The 16,352-nt window shown below is 53.9% G+C and overlaps 4 protein-coding genes across 4 annotated transcripts; 2 read left to right on the forward strand and 2 right to left on the reverse strand.

Moving 5' to 3' along the window:
• The first annotated feature begins 191 nt into the window (after positions 1-191).
• Positions 192-2,324, forward strand: BDV59DRAFT_180707 (cytochrome P450). Its single transcript, XM_073690107.1, has 4 exons — positions 192-680; positions 763-1,396; positions 1,447-1,769; positions 1,825-2,324. Exons 1-4 carry the CDS (start codon positions 462-464, stop codon positions 2,197-2,199), a joined length of 1,551 nt encoding a protein of 516 aa, XP_073546802.1. The 5' UTR covers positions 192-461; the 3' UTR covers positions 2,200-2,324.
• Positions 2,325-2,528: 204 nt separating this feature from the next.
• On the forward strand, positions 2,529-4,891 carry BDV59DRAFT_208731 (putative C6 transcription factor; the record flags this gene model as incomplete). The annotated part of the gene is made up of 5 exons (XM_073695264.1): positions 2,529-2,659; positions 2,721-2,846; positions 2,907-2,970; positions 3,067-3,615; positions 3,666-4,891. 5 exons carry the CDS (start codon positions 2,529-2,531, stop codon positions 4,848-4,850), a joined length of 2,055 nt encoding a protein of 684 aa, XP_073546803.1. The 3' UTR covers positions 4,851-4,891.
• Positions 4,892-7,575: 2,684 nt separating this feature from the next.
• BDV59DRAFT_180710 (uncharacterized protein) lies at positions 7,576-8,677 on the reverse strand. The gene is made up of 2 exons (XM_073690108.1): positions 8,272-8,677; positions 7,576-8,219 (listed from the first exon to the last, which is right to left on the reverse strand). Exons 1-2 carry the CDS (start codon positions 8,555-8,557, stop codon positions 7,927-7,929), a joined length of 579 nt encoding a protein of 192 aa, XP_073546804.1. The 5' UTR covers positions 8,558-8,677; the 3' UTR covers positions 7,576-7,926.
• A 319-nt stretch (positions 8,678-8,996) lies between these two features.
• On the reverse strand, positions 8,997-15,506 carry BDV59DRAFT_56977 (MYB DNA-binding domain protein). Its single transcript, XM_073696652.1, has 2 exons — positions 11,449-15,506; positions 8,997-11,392 (listed from the first exon to the last, which is right to left on the reverse strand). Exons 1-2 carry the CDS (start codon positions 15,334-15,336, stop codon positions 9,239-9,241), a joined length of 6,042 nt encoding a protein of 2,013 aa, XP_073546805.1. The 5' UTR covers positions 15,337-15,506; the 3' UTR covers positions 8,997-9,238.
• Between the last annotated feature and the right edge of the window lie 846 nt (positions 15,507-16,352).

Below are 16,352 nucleotides of genomic sequence, written 5' to 3' on the forward strand. Positions count from 1 at the left end.
CCAACGCCGGGCGCGGGTGAGCACTCAAGCAGGTTTCAATATCCACATTGCTGACCGGGGTATAATCCCCGCAAACTTGACTGGTCAGACGCCCCAGCATAGGTGGAGGCACAGAGCATGCTAAGATAGATTGGCGTTTATTAGTGGCCCACCATCGCCGCAGGAGACGATCGTCGGTCCCAGGTTGGATGAATCTTAGTCCCATCTCCGCGTCAGAATAATGCGACCTGGTGCCATGACTAGGGATGCTTCGGAAATGTACCGTGAAGCGGCGCACATAGCGCCTGTTGTTGCGGGGCAGGGAACCTGTTGAGAGTGAGGGGTTATGCCCGAGGATATCCTTGACCCCCCATGAATATAAAGGAAGGCGATATTGACACACCGCTATAACCTGGCTTCGGAAAGTTCCTGTTGTTTGACTAGAGTGTGAACACCTGGTCTTCAGTTGTGATCCTTTCGACATGACGCTGCAAGCTGTTGCCGTCGCCGCCATTGCGGTGGCTTATTTTATCATTCGCTACTTCAACCGAACTGATATCCCCAAGATCAAGGGCATCCCAGAAATTCCAGGAGTACCGATCTTTGGAAATCTTTTGCAGCTGGGTGATAGACATGCGACGGTCGCTGGTGCTTGGGCGAAGAAGTTTGGCCCAGTGTTCCAGGTTCGCATGGGGAACAAGGTTAGTTAGTTCTAGCGGTGAACGAGGGGCTAAAAGTATGCTGCGAACATGTATCCACTGACTGTAAATCGTTGACATCTAGCGTGTGGTGTTTGCAAACAGCTTCGACTCGGTGCGACAGCTCTGGATCAAGGATCAGTCCGCATTGGTTTCTCGTCCTACCTTCCACACCTTCCACAGCGTCGTCTCCAGCTCTCAGGGTTTCACCATTGGAACATCGCCCTGGGACGAATCCTGCAAACGGCGTCGCAAGGCCGCTGCCACTGCTCTCAACCGCCCGGCTGTGCAGTCGTATATGCCGATCATCGACCTCGAGTGTACGGCTAGCATCAAGGAATTGCTTAAGAATAGCAAGGGCGGCACTATCGACCTCAACCCTACTTCTTATTTCCAGCGATTTGCGCTCAACACTAGTCTGACCTTGAACTATGGATTTCGTATTGAAGGCAATGTGGACGACGAGCTGCTTCGGGAGATTGTGGACGTCGAGCGTGGTGTCTCGAACTTCCGTAGTACCAGCAACCAGTGGCAAGACTACATCCCATTGCTGCGGATCTTTCCCAAAATGAACAATGAGGCACAGGAATTCCGTGTCCGTCGCGACAAGTATCTCACCTATCTTCTGAACATCCTCAAGGAGCGCATGGCCAATGGCACCGATAAGCCTTGCATCACTGGAAACATTCTGAAAGACCCCGAGGCCAAGCTTAACGAAGGTAAGGACCATGCCAATTGGACATACCGACCGAACTAACTTTCGGGATAGCGGAGGTCAAGTCTATCTGCCTAACCATGGTCTCTGCCGGTCTGGATACGGTTCCCGGCAACTTGATTATGGGTATTGCCTATTTGGCATCCGAGGACGGTCAACGGATCCAGAAGAAGGCCTATGACGAGATTATGAAGGTGTATCCTGACGGCGACGCCTGGGAGAAATGCCTGGTCGAGGAGAAGGTGCCTTACATCACCGCTCTGGTTAAGGAGACCCTGCGCTTCTGGACTGTTATCCCGATCTGTCTCCCTCGAGAGAGCACGAAGGAAATCGTGTATAACGGTGCAAAAATCCCAGCCGGAACGACTTTCTTCATGGTATGTCATGCCGCTGATGTGTTTGGTTTGAGCTCCGTTCGCTGACCCGTACTAGAATGCCTGGGCCGCCGACTACGATGAGGACCACTTCAAAATGGCCGACAAGTTCATTCCCGAGCGGTATCTCGAGCAGAGCGAGGGCTCCGGCACTCCCCATTACGGCTACGGTGCGGGCTCTCGTATGTGCGCTGGTTCTCACCTGGCTAACCGTGAACTCTACACGGCGTTCATCCGTCTGATCACCGCGTTCACTATGCACCCGGCCAAGGCCAAGGAGGATCTCCCCGTGTTGGATGCAATTGAGTGCAACGCGATCCCCACGGCCCTGACGACGGAGCCGAAGCCCTTCAAGGTTGGTTTCAAACCACGTGACGCGGCCCTGTTAGAAAAGTGGATTGCGGAGAGTGATGAGCGCACGAAGGAACTGTAGAGTCGGGTTTTTAAGACATTTTATTCCATGTATATGGGTTACGTGGGTGACATGCTTTGGGTACGAAAACATGTATGTATATAGGATTGGTGAAAAGGATGAATTGCATATTTCCGTATCATGTCTGGATGTCCCTTAAAGATACGTATCTACTTCTGAAGCCCATCTGATTATTCCTATTGATAATAGGATTGCTGATAGGCACTAATAATGCCTCGGGTGCGGAAAGTCCCCCGCACTTCGCCTCCACACTCTTGGCTTCATAACAACCACTTCCAATCTGGCGACCTTGATTTCTCAAGTGCTAGAATCGAGGTATCTGTTGAATCATGCCACCGACAATAAATGCCCCAGTATCATCCGCCCCAGACACCTGGGAGGAGTCCATAGTCGATGCCGGGCCAGATTCCCGTGACGGTCGACCGCGGAAGAGAAGGCGGAAATACATCGGCAAAGCATGGTAAATCGCGTCGTCTGAAGTCCATTTTTCTTCCTCGTGTATGCGCTAATATTGCCGACAGCAATGAATGTAAACGGCGCAAGATCAAGTGCAATGGAGAGACACCATGTCAGCGTTGCGGCCGACAGCGCCTCGAATGCGTCTATGCTGATGTCGTACGCGCGGAAAACAGCGGAGATGACCAGAAGTATGGGCTCGCTACCTCCACGCACCAATCCGAATCCCATGACTAATGGCGAATGTCCAGTGGCTTAGAGAGACTATGCAATCAGATGAGTACGATGCAAGAGCAGATTGCTTCGCTCTCGGCTGTTGTGCATTCACTTGCCCAGGGCACGGGCAGCGTCGCTCGGGTGGAATCCAGCCAGGCTGCCACGCGGGGATTTCGTCGCCTCTCGTCGGCGAAGGCGATGACGTTCCGGGGACCCACGACTTCGGGCTTTAGCTTCGATCTGGCGAAGTCGAGCTTGCAGCGTCGCGGGATTCTCGAACGCAATGATGCTGCCGAGGAGGGCGACGTGACGCAGGAGCCATCTCCTTTGCCGTCTCCCCCATCGCCTGCTCAACCTCTCGGAGCTCGTCATGTTGACCCCCTGTGGACCATTGGGAAAACAGAAGCACTCCGATTGTGTCAAGTGTATGAGGAGGAGATGGGGATTATGTACCCTGTTTTGGACTTGGGACAGCTCCTCCGACAAGTGGAGGAATTATATGGACACCAGGAGGCGGGTCTGCCTCGTATTGGACTAACACGATTGCAGGGTGATGGCAACCAAGAGAGGTTGGATGCTGATGACGTGCATATCATACGGTTGGTGTTTGCGTGTGCCTTAACAGCGGAGGCCAGTGGGAACAGCGAGCTTGCCATGAGCCTGTTTGCAAGTATTCGCGAGGCAGCCGATAACGCCGTCTGGGGCGCTCCGGAAATCAAGACAATTATTTTCCTGACACTAGTGGTGAGTATTGACGCGTTGCGGGTATTGTTCGTCATTAACTGTCCCTACAGGCCATATTCTACTTCCAAATGGACGAAGAAACTCTCGCCTGGAGGACCATCGGCATCGTGGAGCGCATGTGTCTGGAGAAAGGGCTTCACCGACGGGAGACTCTGACCCAGCCTGCAGTGGTTAGCGCTGGGCGAGACCGTGTTCTGCGATTATTCTGGTCCATCTATATCCTCGATATGCGCTGGAGTTTTGGAACCGGGATGCCCTTCTCCCTGGAAGACAGCGATATCGATCCTTGGTTGCCTGAACCAGAGGAAAAGACACCTTACCTGCGTGTGATGATCCGGTACAGTCGCATTGCAGCCAAAGTATGGAAGTTTATTTCCGCTTTCAACAACACAAACGAGATAAGAAAGGACGAGATGAATTATCTTGACTGGCAGGTTCTCCGATGGGTGGACGCCACTCCGGACTCACTACGCTTCAACAACGTCAGGGTCGAAGACCAGGAGCCTGAACCACGTAGTATTCGCCGACTTCGCTCATTGTTGTACCTTCGGGCAAATCAGTTGCGCATGCTGATCCATCGCCCGGTGCTGCACTCAGCCGCACATATTGTCCGTTATCCGTCAGAGTCGCAGACCGTCGTCGACATCGCGAAAGACACCATCTGCTTCATTACCCGTCTGAACGAGACTTCGGATATCTACAGACTCCAGCAGGTCACATTCAACTGGTTTCTTGTGTCTGCGCTAGCTGTTTTGTTCTTGGCTGTTGTACAGACCCCAGGTCAATTCAGCAGCTCTTGTAAAGAGGAATTCTACATGGCACTGGAGCTTGTCAAGGGCTTTTCTACTCGGTCATATATCTCACGTCGCCTATGGAAATCAATCAAGAGTCTACGTAAACTGGCACCGCAGCTGGGATTGCAGCGTCACCGTCATGTGGACGAACCAGCGCCGGCAGATGCATCCAAGATACCACCCGATGAGACTACGGTGCCTGAATCTGGGGATCAAGCCCAGACATCTAGTGTACACAGCCACACACCACTGGACGGTGCGGAAATGACCCAAGAGCTGATGGAATGGTTCGAAGCCGTGGGGAACTTAGAAGATCAGATAATGGGGATTGGATCATCACAAGGGTTTGAAGATCAGTGGCAGTTAGGGACTCGAGGTGCTAATGGGTATGTGTTTGACTATGGGGGAGAGTTGTCGACTGTGATGAGGGATTGCTTCTGATTGTTCTCAAATAAAAATTATAAGTTGCTTCTCCGTAAGAGTTTCTTTCGCTGGAAGACGTTGAATCGACTAAGGAAAGTTTGCAAGCGTGAGAAACTAAACGCCCCTTCAGTAATAGTCCAGTAAAAAGCGAATTTAGACGACTTCATTGAAGGTGTCCCTTTCTCCACGAATGCCGCCTACCGTTGAGGGGGGTGGCCGCGTTCACTTGCCCGTGAGGCGATATTAATATAATTACAGGTAATGTCCCAGGAGGAAAGCCTCAAGCCGAGCTTTAGGATAAGTTTGACTCTTTTCTGTTTCTTCTGTTGCCTTTCGTCTTTCGTCTTCTTCGAAGCGTTTCATGAAACACAGTAATCTGCGCAAGAAGAGCTCCCTGTTAGCAAGACCACAAGAGAAATATTGCGTGTATACAAGATCCTGCATCTCAAGGCAAAGATACTGCAAGTTTACCTGGCCATCTCCTTCAAGAATATTCTCCATTTCGGGCACAAAATGGATGAGTCTTTTACACCGCGCCTTCCAATATGAGTTCGGTATGTTCCATCTGAAGATAGATAGTGCATTCCGGACATCGTGAATCTCATGCGAGCTGGTGGAGACCCAAGACTGGCTCACGGAGGGATGTGGATAACCGTACAAGATATCGATAATCATCATGGCGATATCTGGGGGAATGCAAACCGGAAAAAGCTGGGGACGGGGAGGCACTTAAATAGTTCCGTGGAGTCTTGTATGATTTTTTGGAGTTTTGGAACCACAAGTGGACCAGCGGACACGTTTTCTGTGCAAAGTTGACGCAACTTATTTGGTATGTCACATTGGATTTCCCTCGATATTTTGCTCCTTTTTTGGGTCCCGCGCCAGAACGCTTTGGCTTTCGGTTCATCGCCATACCTCCAATCGCAGGGATCTATAGGGACAGTTCTCCAAAGGATATGAAGGTTTCTCATCACAGCATCTTTACCAATCATTCTATCAATCAATACCCAGCAGTGCGCATGTACTGTCAGGCCAGAAGTGATCCCTTGAGCCTTCGACAGCCTAGGGGCAGGGAATGAACAAGCGTGCACCGGGACAAACCGGGAGTACTCTGGGCCTGACCCATATTTGAGACCGGTTCGAGCTGTCTGAGGATCGGTTGGGACTGATAAAGGTGGATCTGCCTGGTTATAACGTACGTGACGGGGGATACCCTCGTCACGAGGGTAGTTATAAGGCTTTTCAGAGATGCCTGACAGTTGAGGCGTTTCCTCGCCGACATGGATGACTGGAGATTCATAAATGGCAAAATTAGCAATCGAGGAAAAGCCAGAATCCTGTACAGCTTACTTGCGCGAAAGAACTTTTTCCACGATGTGGCTCTGAATGCTGCTGATTCCACCTGCTCCGCGTCAATGATTAGAGTGCCATTCTTTCCGAGCCCGCATCGCCGGCGTATGTTATCGCATTCTGGGTTTGCATCAGAAATAGACTCTGCTCCGGGATGGTGTTCTATTTGGTCTCCGCACACACAACAAGAGAAATGTCTGAAATCCCATAAAGACATATTGAGGGGATTTGCTGGCTAGCCGCTGTGAAGATATGTGCGTTTGATGATACGGTGGATGGAAGTAGGAAGGGCCTAACAGGCCTAATTCTACATATATTCCGGAAGAGATTACTGGCGATGTGCTATATTTGACGACACCATGAAATGGCTATGAGTAGTCTATTTCAATACGCCATACCTCAACCCGATAAGCGTCAGAAAACCCTAACCATGGTAGATATTGGAATAGTACACACAATCCCGAGCAATCGAAATCCTGGGCAATTTAAAGCCAGACCTACAACACGTATTTTGTACCTCCTGTGCCGCTTTTACATTCTTACATTTCTTTTCTCTGCTCGCCGCTTCCCATGGAGCGACTTAGGGCTCCTAGTGAGAAGAATGCATGCCTGTACGCGGGGTTTCCGAAGCCACACGCATAATTATTCAGATGCGCACCATGCGGACTGCTCTTTGGCGTTTCCTCAATACGATCAAAGTCTTTGGCAAGGACCGGTGCATTTCCGAAGAGGACTCCCAGTCTTCCGGGCACGTACTTCTGTAATATTCGTGGAGGCCCGCCGACAGATGATCAGCAAGCTTCTTATGGTGGTTACGAGAGAAGGATATCTGACTACGACGCGCTTCTATCTGACCTTTAGGCACTTCGCCACATCAGACATAAAACATGTTTATTCAACTGGTTCCATCATATTCACCTGAAAGATGCTCGTGGTAGAGATACCCACGACTAAGAATAGATAGGTCTCGCTGGCCTTGGAAAGATGTACAAGACAATGGTTAGATCGAAAACTAGCTGTGTAAGAACGATTACCTTAGATATAGAGATCTCGTTAGAAACAAAATTATTACATGGTATACGATGATACAACTATTAGAAGCGTCCAGATGGCGTAGGGTCGACATGCAGCCTGGTGGGCAGTTAATTTAGGTGCGTAGGAGAGAAGGATGTGAGGGACTTAACAACCAGTTTTTGGTTGAGATATCTCTGCTATATGGGTGCATTTAGCCTCATCAAAGGTGTTATCATATACCCACACTGCAGGCAGAGACAGCCAGCTGTTCCAAGTATATGAATATTACTGCCACCACTATTACTGCCACATAGTCATCTTCGAGATGCATAAATTCAGTAGCATAGCGGATCGCCTACGGATCAGATGCAGCGTAGTAATTTGCTATAATCCTCTGCCCAGCCAACGGACTCCAGAAGACTGATATAATATTACTAATTGACCTTGATCAGCTTCCTAGGTCTCTTTCTCTTCCTCCTGAGCTGCTCTGAAGCTGTCCATGAAATACCACAGTTTTGACCAGGCCCATCTCTCTGTGAGGAAGACCATGATTGACATACCGCATGGGGTGGTGGGATTTCCTACCTGACCTACCTATCGAGGACTCCACAATATCACGGACATCAGCGGCACCCCAGCATGCAAACGATCTCAAACGCCGAATTCCAATTGACAAGTAATGCGAACCACCTCATGCGACTTTCCCCTAACCTATACGAAAACAACGACCTCAATTCTTCCCAGGCACACCAGGCACAGGAACCCAGTGCTGAAAAGAAATCTCCCCGGAACTCTGTCCGCGGCGATGTTTCCCCCGGCCCCCGGCCCCCCAGGACCGTCTCCGCTTATACGCCCTGCGCAAGAAGCTGTCATCCAGATCTAGCCGTCGCCCCGGGACCACACTCCCGAAGGAACCCCCAACAGGACTCGAGAGGAAATGGCTCGCGGAGACGACACCCCCGGGACGAACAGAGCCAGCCGCATATCGTCCGGGAGACGCAGCAGGAGACATCACGGCCGGGTCTGCATCGGAGTCAGTGAGTCTATACAAGATCTCAACAAATATTGTCCCTACCATGGTGCTGGGGCGGACGCGCCTCCTCCAACGGACTCGATCGTGCCAGTAACCCCGGGATATACAAATAAGGCGTCCCCCTGCGGAGGGCATCGCGGAGCATGGCATGCTCATACCGTCGTCTATCCAGCTTTGCCTGTTCGACGCTGGTTTTTAGCTCCTCGTGCGTGAGTTGTGTTCTGTCGTTCCCGGGGTGCACAGGGGATTGACTGCCGTACGAAGGCGAAGATGTTGGGATCCGCGGCGCAGAGTGGGGGGCTACGTTGGCCAGCGTCGGGGCGGTCATGATTTCAGGGCTTGTGCTCGTGGAGAGGAACCATCACGGGGGGTAGAGCGAGGTGACAACATGGATGCAGCTATTCTATATATGTTCCGTACAACGCCACATCCGGTTCATCCCCGCGATTGGGGGTGAGCAAAAAAACCTCAACACGGCATTAAAGGTCTCCAGATACTACCGTTACGATGTTATACCGGCTCCCCCCACATTGTTGGTCTTAACTGCGACAGATATCAAGCTCGCGGTGGATGCCTAATGGGATTTAGATCCGTTTTCTCGCACGGCCGAGGTCGCTGATTGGAGCCGGGTCGTGGGATCGGTTTCAGCGTGTTTCAGATTTCAATCGTGGAGATTCCGCAAAGACGTTGGTTTCTCCATCCGGAGCATCCAGAATTCTGCTGCCGCGTGAGGGATTACGTTGTGTCGGGGTATGCGTCTGGTTGTTCGTCCATTGCCGTCACTGCATTCATCTACTGTACATAAATCGTAGGGATCTGTATGTATCCTTCCGCCAAGCCAAACATAAGGAGCAAATAAGAGAGTGTGGGGAAATCCGAAGGCCAAAGGGAATAATAAAAAGGTGATAGAATACAAGCACTCAGTACACCCCCGCCCGTACCTCATATACAGTTGAAATGCAAAAATAAGTCGTCTGATTGCGGAAGAAACGTACGCATCAGCTGAACTCTATCGAGATGGGTGTTGCGGGTTTAAAGGTCCAGGATGCGACCCGGCATTTGATCCCTGACTATAAACCCGATGGTGCCCCGAAACCGTTTCACCCAGAGGGCCCTGTATGTGTCGCGCTTGAAGCGGAGGCACAGAATCTACCGACGGTGGAGGGCCACCGGCAGTGTAGCCTGCTCCGCCAGATGGGCTAGGATGGAGGATCGCAGGAGGAGTGTAGGACCGCCCTAATGACATCGCCTGCGTAGACGGGCCAGGTAGGCCGCCTGACCGAGTAACGGAAGCTTGCGGCGGAGGCGTGTTATGGCCGTAGTGTGATCCTGCCATCCCTATCGATGATCGATGGGCGTGTTGCTGATGGGCCCCACTGACCATAGTTTGCACATGTTGCTGGTATGTCTGATATCCACCGGGGTACTGGCTGTTCAAGTGGGTGGACGCGGACGTCGTCGGCGCCGGCGAACCATACGAGGCCGTTGCTGGCGGAGGGCGGGATGGTATACCCAGCAAGTTGGCAGGAGACTGTATTGGTGTCGGGGGTCCCTGGCGGGAGACGTACGAGATGCTGCTGTTACGGGATGTGGGTGAACCAATGCTCGGGCGGAACATCTGGTTCTGTGCGTTGAGGTCGCGCGATCCCGCAGCGGTGGCCTGCGCATGGGACGCAGGAGAGGGCGCATACACTGACGAGTGGTATGAGGGACGCTGCGAGGGAGCAGGAGAAGGAGTGGGGGCGGGCGATGGTGTCGTTAGACTCTGGAGAGATGGCCCAGGCAAGGTTTGAGCTGAGGCATACGGGGAGAATGACGACTGGGGAGCCAATGATGAGGCAGTGCGAGAGCCTGGTTGTTGAGGAGGCGGCCCAGCTGATTGCTGCTGCTGTTGCCCACGCGGATCGAACCGTGCCATCCAGTCATTGTTGGCAGGGCCCGAGGAACTTCCTGCAGTAGAACCATACGGTGGATACTCGGAGTACCCGCGTGACGACTGTAGATACGGGCTCTGTTGGGAATAAAGAGGAGGCTTAGATTGAGACGATGAGAACGGTGTCTCTTCTTGGCGTGGAGGCGCCTGAGCCATAGAGGGCAGTCCTGAGTATACCGGTCGAGATGGAGATGTGGCACCACCAGCAGGACCTGTCGAAGCCTGATCGCTGGCAAACCGTTTCCGGGGCTGAGGCTCTTCGGGCTCATCGTTTAGGATACTCATAATGTTTGATCGTTTTGCCGGTACTTGACGAGGAGCCTCGGCTGGTTCTGCTGGAGGTGGTGCCGTCCGAGAAGGTTCCTTCGGAGGCGACAGGGTAGGCGCCTGCTGTGACAGACCCATAGGCTGTCCAGGAATATGGTAATACGGGCGCTGGCCCATATGTTCGTGGCGTACTGGGGAGATATCAGGGTCCTGCCTGTGCAACTGTGGCGCAGGCGAGCCAGGTGGTTTTGTGAGACTGGGGTGGCGGGAATGAGACGTCGTGTGCAAGAGAGAGGATTGAGGATGTATGTATGCCTGTGATGAAGGGACAGCGCTTTGCGCTGAGACTAGCGGCGACCCCTGCAGATCGACTGTTGATGTCCGGAAAGCTTGAGCATGCAAAGGCTCCATACGAGCCATCTCAGACGCGGGTATCGGAGTCTGACGGGCAGACATTGTGGTTTCCTGTGGACGACCTGCATGGGAGAGTACTGTAGATGGCATTTCACGCCGATCTTGTGTGAAATAACCTGGCCGTGGGCCTTGCATACGGGATGGTAATCCCGCCTCGGGACGCATCCGAGAGGCGTCCTCACTCAGAAGCGTACCGGCAGTCATTGGAGCACCACTAGCCTGAGCAAGAGCAGGATATCGAGGAACAGAGCGGTCCTTCTCGGAGGCAGGTCGAGTATGGAGAGGGGGAGGCTGCGCAGCTGGGGTTCCATGCTTCTTGGCCCCTGTTCGCCCATCCTCGGCCTCAGCGGGCGCATCGGTGTGCGGAGCCAAAGGTCGAGGCATGATTATGGACGACGGGGTAGCTTCATATCGTCTCTTCGAGGCCGGATTCGGGACAGGCAATGGGCCAGTGCGCTCACCACGAGCTTTCTTATTCTCCGCATCCACGATAATGTCTTCGAAGTCTTTCTGGCCGGAGTCAATACGTCGTTGATAATAGTTCTTGACCTATCAACGAAAGGATGTTAGTTCTGGGGACGGTATAAAGGAGTGGAACACCTTACCATAACAGTTGTCTTCGTCTTCATGAAGTTAGAAATACCCTCGAAATCACGACCGAAATGGGCCAGTAACTGCGGGAAATCGCGTTGTTCAGGAACGGACCAGTAACTGGTCGGCTGCAAGGACCCATAACCAACTTCGGATTGGCGAGGAATAGTTGCCGAAGTAGCTTCGTGCTCTGCAGACTCAAAGACATATATTCCTTCTTTCTGACGTCCTCGTCCTGATTTCGCCCGTGGAGCCGACTCGTTGGGTTCTTTCTCAGATAGCTCTCTAGCCCGCGCCTCGAGCGTGCCATCCATGGAGGGCTCAGCTGTTTCGGATTTAAGAGGAGCACTAGGGGTGTTGACACCAGTGCCCGGCGTAGTGGGCTCCGATGGCGTAGGCTGCGGGGTCTGCTGCTGTTGCTGCTGTGCAGCCTTTCCACGGCGACCACCCCGAGAACCTGCACCAGAACGCCCTCCTCGGCGACTCGAAGGTTTCTCTGCCTGCTCTCCATCTTTGGAGGCATTTCCACGCCGGCCATTAGTAGTGTTTTCAGTATCGGCAGATGAGTCTCCAAAGGTAGGGGCAGCAGCGCGACGTGGACGTCCGGTATCCGTAACTGGGGCTGGTTCCTCTTCGCCTTCGTAATCTGGTTTGACAACGCCCAAGTCGGCCATAAGCGCATTGGACTTTGGTCGAGCCGATCGTCGGGCGCGGCCTCGGCGACTCCAGCGCTTGTTGAGCTTCGCCTTGTATTTGATCTCTTCCTTGGTGAGGTAGTAATGGACAATGCATTGCTTGAAGTCCCTTCCAGGCAAGGCCTCCGCAATTTTGCCCCATTTCTTCGGGTACGCCATGAAGGCGTCAGTGAAGGTTTCGTGTTCTTCCGTACTGAAGTCGTTGGGTGGCGGCATGAAACCGAAGACATCCATCGCATCAACCGCAGCAACAACATTGTTGGTATCTTTGTATCTCTGGGCTTTCACTTCGCGTGGCTCCAGCATATCTGGAATCTCAGCTTCCCGAGCGAGGTCAGGCTGGGCGGTAGCCTTGTTGCCGCGTCGTCGCTCCAACTCCTCCTGCGCGGAGATTTCCGAGGCTCGCAGGGCGTTTTGGAAGTCAAGCTCGCTGTTACCCTTGTATCTCCGGGCTTCGGCCGTGGTCATAGGCGTAATCGGAATGGGGGGAGCAGGTGGCGTCGCCGTAGCCGGCGTTTCGGAAGTTTTTTCCTTTTCACGATCAAGTTCATGCACGTTCAATCGCCAAGGTTTGTAGTAGGAGAGATACTCCTCGCGTAACACGGCGTTTTTCTTGGACACCTCCTTGCGCCATTGTATAAGATCTTGCCGGATGACCTCCTTCAGAGCTTCATGAGTGGCAGCGTTTTCCTGGCAGGTATCAAGATCAGATAGAGGCGTCGGTGGGCCGGACTGGAGGAAAGGAAGATTTTCAACAGAGATAGCATTGGCCGTGGGAACGGACTCCAAAACCGCCTTCGCCGGGATGTCATTTGATTCGGCATCTTTGTCTGGCTTGCATTCAACGAGAGGCGCTTCTTCTGCGGACTCAACCTTCTCAACTATTGGTGACGTGGGCGCCTTCTCTGGAATCAAATCAGTGGCAACCATGCCCAACAGTTGAATGCGGGTAAGGAGAGTGACAATGGTTGGATCCTCCAACGGCGACGTTGGTAATTCAGCACGAAGCGCCTGCATATCCCTGTCGAAAATTTGCTTTCGCTCCTCTAGGAACTCCTGGGTAAACATGAAGTTCTCGTCTTCATCTTCATCACTAGATCGAGCAAAATCTGGAATGATGTCGGCGTCGTTCTCAAGTCGCGCTTTGTCCGGTACAGCATCGGCTTCAGGGGCAGGAGGCGTAGCATCGCGTTGGGGCGCTGGCTTGGGCAACTCAGCCTGAGCTACGGGTTTCGGCTCTGTGGCTTCCTTCTCGGGGAGAATCTCTCCGGCTTCTGGGCCTGCAAGGCCATCGTCGACCGACATTTGGCGCTCCTTCTTATAGTCCTCATCGACCGACATAGACCGCTCTTTCCCATCCACCGAGTTGCGTTTTGGAGGGACTGGTACGGCAGCCCCTGGGGGAGGACGGGTGTAACCTGGCCGAACCCATTGCTTGTTACCTTTGGGAGGCCCACGTGGTGCGGGAGATCGTTGTTGCAGCGCGCGAGGACCGGTGGGAATGCTGGATGGGTGCATACGAGGGGAGGTTGATAACGCACGGCCAGTTGAAGGTCCTCCGCGGGAATCAGCAAGCGGCGCTCCGGGGCTGACTTTGCTAGACGGTGATGTTTCAGAGTGAGAGGCAGAGGAGTCCTTGCTGGTCATCGCCGCAGGCGCGGTGGGCGGTGACAGGTCTGATGGACGAGATGCTTTAGCTGACCCCGTCGGCGGGGGCTTGGATGTTCGTATAGGAGATTCGGGTTTTACAGATATGTCGATTGTCTCATCACGTCGGGGTTCGTCACGCCGAGCACGTTGCTCTGGGGACTGTGGTGAGGCCGCACGAGCAGCCTTTGGTGCCGTGGGGGGTTGCACAGGAGCACGAAGAGGGAGCTCCTGCTTTTCCTTCTGGTCATTTTCCGATTTTGATGCGGAGGTCGTTGGCGGGACGGCCTCTACTGGGGGCTTTTCAGATGGAATATCCGAGGTAGGGACAGCGACTGAACCAAATGCAGGTACCTGCGGGGCCGCCGGGGGTGGTGAGGGTTTAAGCGCAGGAGGGACATCCTTCGGTGGTTCAGGACGAGGGACCTGGGGAGCCTCTGTCCGATCAGCATCACGTCGGCCTTCCGCGACAGACGCTTTGCGCATTGGCTCCACGGTGGTGTTGTCTGGGGGGTTCTCCGACGGAACAGCAGGTGGGACATGGGGAGCAGGGGGCAATGAAGAGACACTCGACGTGCTGGGGAGACGATTCTCATTGCGACTAGGTGGACGATCCCTCTTCCAATAGTCGGATGGACGGTCCCGGTCATCCCGTTCGGGACGTCGGTCCAGGTCATCACGGCGATCAAAGCGGTCGCGGCGGTCGATGTCCCGGTCTCGATCCCGATCCCGGCGGTCCAACTCGCGATCCCTATCCAACAGACGGTCCCTATCGCGGTCCCTATCGCGGTCACGATCACGATCTCGGTCGCGTTCTCGGTCCAAAATTCGATCCCTCTCGCGATCGCGGTCGATCACACGATCCCGGTCCCGATCCCGATCCCATCTCCCATCCCGAGAACGACTTCGTCGTCGAAACGAATCGCGGTCATCCAGATATGGCATGCGACCTCGACCACGGCCAATCTCCCAGTCGCCCCGACCGCGACCCCGCATGGGGCCACTCCGGGGATGATGACCGGCGCCGGAAGGAACATCCGGAGCATTAGAGGAGACGGAGATCAAGCTGTCGCGAGAACCGCGCCGCATGCGGACCAAATCCAGGTCACGCCCCATCGGGTCTCTCATATCTCGAAAATCCCGCGGGGGAGGAGGAGAGCGGGAACGGCCGCGTCCAAAGCCGATGCGCGACTCTCGGGGATCAAAATCTCGGTCCCGGCGACCCCAATCCCGGTCCAAATCACGGCGGTACGGCGGAGGGCCATCACGAATATCACGGAAGTCGCGGTCTCGGTCTCGATCGCGATCACGATCTCGCAAATCCCGGTCTCGATCGCGAAAGTCTGAGCGACCCGGATAGCCACGACCTCGACCGCCAAAGGGCGCGCCACGGGGATGGTCGATCAAGGCCTTGGGGCCACGCGGAGGTTCCCTCCCCAGTGGGGGTAGATTCGTATCATCGACGCCACGAGGTCCTGCAGGTGGTCGACGGTCCCCGAAGCGCTGGGGAGAACGGTCCCGGGAATTAAACCCTGACGACGGGGGATATCGTGAAGACATCACCAGGTCATGCTAGAGACGGAAGGACAGAAGACCTGGCGAGAGCCTGCGCCAGGGTCGTAGGTTTGTTAGCTTCAGGACTGTAGGAAGGAGAGTAGAGGGTTGGGGAGAGAGAGCAAGACAAGAGGGAATTCCGGTCCAGATTGCAGAGGCGTGAAGAAAGCGCGAAATGGATCGCTGGAACGGGGGACTGGTGGAGTCCACGTGACCGCGACGGCGTGTGGGAACCGCCAGTGTGGGCGCTAGGCCCGTTCGGGCAGACACACGGGCCAGCGAAATTTCCCGATGGGGACTAGCGCGGTGTCGCACCCGGGGATTATGTAACACGCCCAAAAGGGGAAGAGGGCGCCAAAGGAGGGTTTCAGATGGCGGTTGATGAGTGTCAAGTGGAGGGGGTCAAAAGATCTCTGGTCGAAGGGAGGAGGCTCCTGTGGCGGAACGCCGTCCGAGTGACACGGGACATTCCAAGCTATGACCACAGATGGTACGGGGATTGCATCCCGTCAAGGATACACCACTGCAGGAATGCTGCAACGAAAGGGGAGAAATTGATGAAGACAGGGGGGGAAAGTGCAAAAAAGAAAAATAAGAAAACTGATCCTCGAGGAATCCGAATCAAGGAAATACTCCGTACCTTTAACCGTAAGCAACGTGCCGGACCAGCTATTGACCAAGTCTGCAAGGGGAGGCCGCTAAACCGGACAGACCGAGGGGAATAAAGATAAAATAATGTAATAAAATGAGAGAATAGGAGGATCAAGTAGAATGGAAAGGAAAACAGGAGTAATCAATCGTAGCGGATAGACACGAAAAGACGGCCCAGGGCAGCTTCGGCCAAGGTGGGAAATGGCGGCACGATTAATTCAAGAACTGGTGACGGGAAGATCTCGAGTCCAGAGGGGCGACAGGAGGGGGTTTCACAAAGCGTTCCACGCGGTAGCGACACAGCCGGGGAGCGGACGGAATGGAAGCAGGGAAGAAGACGGAGAGAAGCAGAGAGCTGGAGGAGCAGCTGG

The sequence above is a fragment of the Aspergillus ambiguus genome (genome assembly GCF_047715705.1).
Source record: "Aspergillus ambiguus strain CBS 117.58 unplaced genomic scaffold BDV59scaffold_21, whole genome shotgun sequence".
In the NCBI taxonomy this organism is placed as follows: domain Eukaryota; kingdom Fungi; phylum Ascomycota; class Eurotiomycetes; order Eurotiales; family Aspergillaceae; genus Aspergillus; species Aspergillus ambiguus.

Bases quoted from the DNA above. Each gene is read 5' to 3' on its own strand.
- BDV59DRAFT_180707 (XM_073690107.1), top strand. From the start codon at position 462: ATGACGCTGCAAGCTGTTGCCGTCGCCGCCATTGCGGTGGCTTATTTT. The intron at 1,397-1,446 runs GTAAGGACCATG...CTTTCGGGATAG, and splicing joins CGAGGCCAAGCTTAACGAAG to CGGAGGTCAAGTCTATCTGC. The intron at 1,770-1,824 runs GTATGTCATGCC...GACCCGTACTAG, and splicing joins CCGGAACGACTTTCTTCATG to AATGCCTGGGCCGCCGACTA.
- BDV59DRAFT_180710 (XM_073690108.1), bottom strand. From the start codon at position 8,557: ATGACCGCCCCGACGCTGGCCAACGTAGCCCCCCACTCTGCGCCGCGG. The intron at 8,220-8,271 runs GTAGGGACAATA...ACTCCGATGCAG, and splicing joins GCGTCCGCCCCAGCACCATG to ACCCGGCCGTGATGTCTCCT.
- BDV59DRAFT_56977 (XM_073696652.1), bottom strand. From the start codon at position 15,336: ATGTCTTCACGATATCCCCCGTCGTCAGGGTTTAATTCCCGGGACCGT. The intron at 11,393-11,448 runs GTAAGGTGTTCC...TTTCGTTGATAG, and splicing joins AGACGAAGACAACTGTTATG to GTCAAGAACTATTATCAACG.